Raw genomic sequence first — 5000 nt, 5'->3', positions numbered from 1 at the left:
ATGAGTTGGGGAGAGAGAGATGGGGAAAAGACCTCAGGACGGAATCGAACCCCGGGCCCCCGGCCAAATAGTACGGTGCGCTAGAATCGAACCCCGGGCCCCCGGCCAAATAGTACGGTGCGCAAGAATCGAACCCCGGGCCCCCGGCCAAATAGTACGGTGCGCTAGAATCGAACCCCGGGCCCCCGGCCAAATAGTACGGTGCGCAAGAATCGAACCCCGGGCCCCCGGCCAAATAGTACGGTGCGCAAGAATCGAACCCCGGGCCCCCGGCCAAATAGTACGGTGCGCTAGAATCGAATCGAACCCCGGGCCCCCGGCCAAATAGTACGGTGCGCAAGAATCGAACCCCGGGCCCCCGGCCAAATAGTACGGTGCGCTAGAATCGAACCCCGGGCCCCCGGCCAAATAGTACGGTGCGCTAGAATCGAACCCGGGCCCCCGGCCAAATAGTACGGTGCGCTAGAATCGAACCCCGGGCCCCCGGCCAAATAGTACGGTGCGCTAGAATCGAACCCCGGGCCCCCGGCCAAATAGTACGGTGCGCTAGACTAGCCTACTGAACCACGTCGCCTCCGCACACCCTCATTCTTTACAGCAGTGTTTCTCAAAGTGGGGCGGAAGCCCCCCTAAGGGGGCGCGGAGGTATTGGAGGGGGGGCCCGTGAAGTCAGAAGGTTTTTCTTTTTTTAATACTTTTCTGCTTTGCCATTAAGTCAACACATTCACTTTACAATCACAATATATTCATTAATTTATTCACTAATATTTACAGAACATCATAGGCCATATACTGTACGTGTAATATTAGTCTCTAATAAACTTTACGAAGGCCTATTTATTTGTATTTTCGTAACCATTTTGCTTGAGGGGGGCGCAGACAGACACCCTTCCTCTGAAGCGGGAATGGCATGAAAAGTTTGAGAAACACTGCTTTACAGGGAGTGGACGCCGCTGGCTACGAAGTGCTACTGTACTCTACACAGTAAAAGTTGCAGTGTTACTTCAACACCTATGGAGTCATTTTAACATCTTAGACACTGTACTTGGTCTCAGAGTACTCTCTAAGGGTTAAATTAACACTACATTTTTAAATTCTTTTTTTTGCACTCTTTGTCCACGTTCCTTACCTCACTTCCTCGTTTTTCTTGGCCAATGCCTCCAGATAGTGCTTCCTGTCGTAGTAATTGTGGACGTACTTCCTCACAAAGAAGCCTCTCCACCTCTTCTGGATCTGCGGGGCAGAGAGGGAGGGAGAAGGGGGGGGAGACAGAGAAACATATTTTACCTCTTTTTCTTTTCTTTCCTTTTTTTATATTAATGGAGAGACTAATTTTACTTCCTTTTCTTTCCCTGTCTTTTCTTCACCTTTTTTTGTACTTCTTTAATATATTAATGGTTAGCTCAGAATACATTACATTACGGAAAGAACAGAAACAAAAAAGGGCATCTTTAAAGATCGCCTCTCAACGTAATTTAAATAATATTGCCGTGTTCCCAATTGTTATTGAATGTGTTACGCGTTGGTCCTGTTTTAAAAAACGTTCTGGTTGCTTTGTTTCAAGACGTTTTTGCAAGCTGGCAAGGTGGCTTGTGGAGAAACGAGAGAGTGTTCCGTGTTTCTCGTGGAAATGCGTCTCTGATTGGCTCACTCCTCCTGCTCTCAAAGAAACGCGTCTCTGATTGGCTCAGTCCTCCAGCTCCTGGAGGGAATGTAATGGGAAACAGAGTCGCCACTTCCCCGGGTGGTACTGCACTATAGGGGCGCCAACGGAGGCGTGCAGGCTCCATTCAGGGCTGTGCTCTTTCGACAGCGACCCCTAGGCGAGCTGTAGGCACGGAGCAACCGGAGTGAGCAGGCTTTATGTATGAGGCTTTGTGCTGTGTGTGTACCTGAGAGTAGCAACCAGCTGATAGCTAAGCTAAGCTATGTTTCGGGCCACCAGACGTTGCTTGTTTTGAAAACAAGCAGAAAAAAATTACTCGACATGTTTTTAGATAAATGGGTCGATATAAACCTTTGTGGGCAACGCCTTCTTTCGACGTGACGAAACACAGAAAGGCTTTCGTGATTCGCTCGTTTCTCTGCATTATTGATGTAAATTGGGAAACACCGGGAAACACAGCCAGGAGAGTTGACGCACCGCTATGAGAGCCTTGCAAGTGAGTTTAACTTGGGGTGACCGTCCGATCTTCGAAAGGAGTGAGTAAAACTGAGTTTTATCGGAAGTTGGCCTTTAATCAGTCTGTCGGGGTTGTTGGGGTAAAAAAAAAAAAAAAGTTCAAATGCAATTTTGTAAAATAAAAAGTAAAAATGTTGAGTGTAACTTAGGTGGGTGACTGCGTGGGTGAGTTCTATGACAGATGGAAGTCATGTGCAATGAAACTACAGTACATACCAGTCAAAATTAATTCTTTTTTCTTTTTTTTTTCTTTTCTTTCTTTTTGTTCAATTTCAGTGCTGGAAAATATGCTTCTGTTTTTAGTCAGAGGTCAGGTCACTAACATTGGGAGACAGACACACTCTGTCCATGAACTCAGCTGATGCAAGAAATAAAGACATCATGATAGGAGGGAAAAAAAACCCTCTCTGAATTGGCCTGCTATTTCTATTTCTATCCTTAACTCTTTTACCCCTTTCTCTCTCTTACACTCGCTCCTCTTTCTCTTTCTCTGTCTCTTTCTCTTACACTTTCTGTTACACTTTCTGTCTGTCTGTCTCTCTCTCTCTCTCTCTCTCTCTCTCTCTCTCTCTCTCTCTCTCTCTCCAGTCGGAGCACATGGCCACTGCGGCATGCAGACAGCAGGGCCTGAGAGTGATACGGGGGCCTGAGCTAATGTCGCTCACACACACGTACACAGGTACACACACACACACACACACACACACACACACACAGACACACACACAGCACACAGCGGTGCTCACTATCCGTTGCAGAGCAAAGACGACACGTGTCCTTCAAGCTAATTAACCATCCCAAACTGTGGCAGGTGAAAAAAAAAATATACGGCAAGAATAAAACAAAACGAGAATTGGCATTGATCAGCAGTCAATAAATAATTTTAAATAAAGTAATTGCTGGCAGAGAATCGCAAGTTCTTGGTGACCTTTGTAGACTAGCGAAATCAATGAAGCATATTGCTCAATTAGGCTTAATACAAATGCGCGGAGCCTTGTAAACACTGGTTTCTATTAACGCACTAACGCAATGGGCTTTGGTTAAGACTATGATAAAGACTTTCGGCAGGGAGGAATAAACAAAAGAGAGAGAGGGAAAAAAAATGATTAAGAAAGTAATGTGAAGAGGTACGCGACTGGCTAAGAGGCCGCAGTGTGCGTGTGTGTGTGTGTGTGTGTGTGTGTGTGTGTGTGTGTGTGTGTGTGTGTGTGTGTGTGTGTGTGTGTGTGTGTTTAGCGGACGCAGATGAGAGTGAGAGGGAGGAGATGTCCTCTAAAGTACGCTAGCGTCGCTTACCTTGGCTTTATTAGACAGACGTGTCTCACTCTGTGTGTGCGTGCGTCTGCGTGTGTGTGTGTGTGTGTGTGTGTGTGCGCGCGCATGCGAGTGCTCTTGGCTTTATTGGACTCACTTTGTGTGTGTGTGTAGTGTGTGTGCGTACGCGTGCACGTGTGTGCGCGCGTGTGCCCGTGTGTGTGTGTGTGTGTGCGCGCGCGTGAGTGCGTGCTCGCGTGTGTGCGTGCGCTCCCTCAGCTTTATTGGACGTGTCTCCCACTGCCGTGACGGATCGCCGGCCCCCCATTTGTTCGCGCCAAAGCGGCCCGTGTTAATTGGTTCCTAATTAGCTAGTCGGGCGGCTTCAATTTGTACCGAATTAATTCCCAAATGCAGAGCAGAGGCAGAGACGCTGAAACTAAAAAGGGAGAGAGTTTTTACAAATCGCTCTTGACTGCTCGGAATACATCAGGGTTTTATTTTTTTTGTTCCCTCCCACATATCTAAATGAATATGATATTCGCCTTCCTGACTATAGCTGAAAACTATACTCTTGTAAATCTAAAACATTATTACATATTTCACATTTCTGCGAAACAACCCATTTTGATTTATTTATTTCTTTTATTTCTTCCTGAAGAGTAGTCTGTTTCCTCTCTTTGTTTTCCTTACCAGCGTTTCCACTCTGGTCCTTTTTGACATTCCCAACGTTCGTTCAGTTCAGTTGGCCGCCCGCCCTCTCTCCCTCCATCTCTCTCTCCCTCCGTCTCACCTCCCTCCCGTCTCCCTTGTTGTCTTTTACGCTCCCCATAAAGTACTTGTGTCCTATGAAGGGGCTTCTGTTCACTTCTAAGTGGTAATAAGGCCTTTGCTCTATGCCCTCTGCCCCCTAATGGCAGGGAGGGGTCAGACGCTATCACCCCCCCCCCCTCCACACACACACCCATACACACACACACACCCATCCCACACACACACACACACCCTTCTCTCTCTCTCTCTCTCTCTCTCTCTCTCTTTCTCTCTCTCTCTCTTCACACACACACCCACACACACACACACACCTACACACACACACACACACACACACACACATCCCACACACACACACACCCCTTTCTGTCTCTCTCTCTCTTCACAGCGGATGACTGAATGAAAGCTGAGCGCCTAACGAGCGCATTGGGGCCTCTATCGCCGATAGCAACCCCCCCGGACCCCCGATATCACCCTGAACCCCCCAGACCCAGACCCGCCGCATCGCATTGCTACCACGCAAAAATATAAAACGTCTGGTCTGGAGGTTTCGGGTGATTGCCAAAACATTTCGCTCGACCGCTAATACGTTGTTCTTGACTTGTCTAAATGCGCTTGTGGGGTTTGTAGCCACTTGTAAAAAGGGGTTTAACGGTTTCACTCGGGATGGGAAAACATGATATGGAGTAGTAAAATATGGGATTTTGGTTTCAGCCGCCCGCCTAGTTAAAGTGCCAATGCATCACTCAAGCACACAAGCCGTTTTGATTTATAGACTATGAAACATTGT

At 47.5% G+C, this 5000-nt stretch overlaps 1 protein-coding gene across 1 annotated transcript in view; it reads right to left on the bottom strand.

The window, feature by feature from the left end:
• The window catches only part of spata17 (spermatogenesis associated 17), a 99609-nt gene that overhangs the window by 89282 nt on the left and 5327 nt on the right, over positions 1-5000 (bottom strand). The window contains exon 5 of the mRNA XM_063183695.1: positions 1130-1233. Coding sequence (XP_063039765.1) covers positions 1130-1233 — 104 coding nt within the window. The remainder of the gene's footprint in view (positions 1-1129; positions 1234-5000) is intronic.

Source organism: Engraulis encrasicolus, chromosome 19 (genome assembly GCF_034702125.1).
Source record: "Engraulis encrasicolus isolate BLACKSEA-1 chromosome 19, IST_EnEncr_1.0, whole genome shotgun sequence".
Classification (NCBI taxonomy): domain Eukaryota; kingdom Metazoa; phylum Chordata; class Actinopteri; order Clupeiformes; family Engraulidae; genus Engraulis; species Engraulis encrasicolus.
The sequence above is the reverse complement of the archived record's forward strand: the minus strand, read 5'-3'. Positions and strand labels throughout refer to the sequence as shown.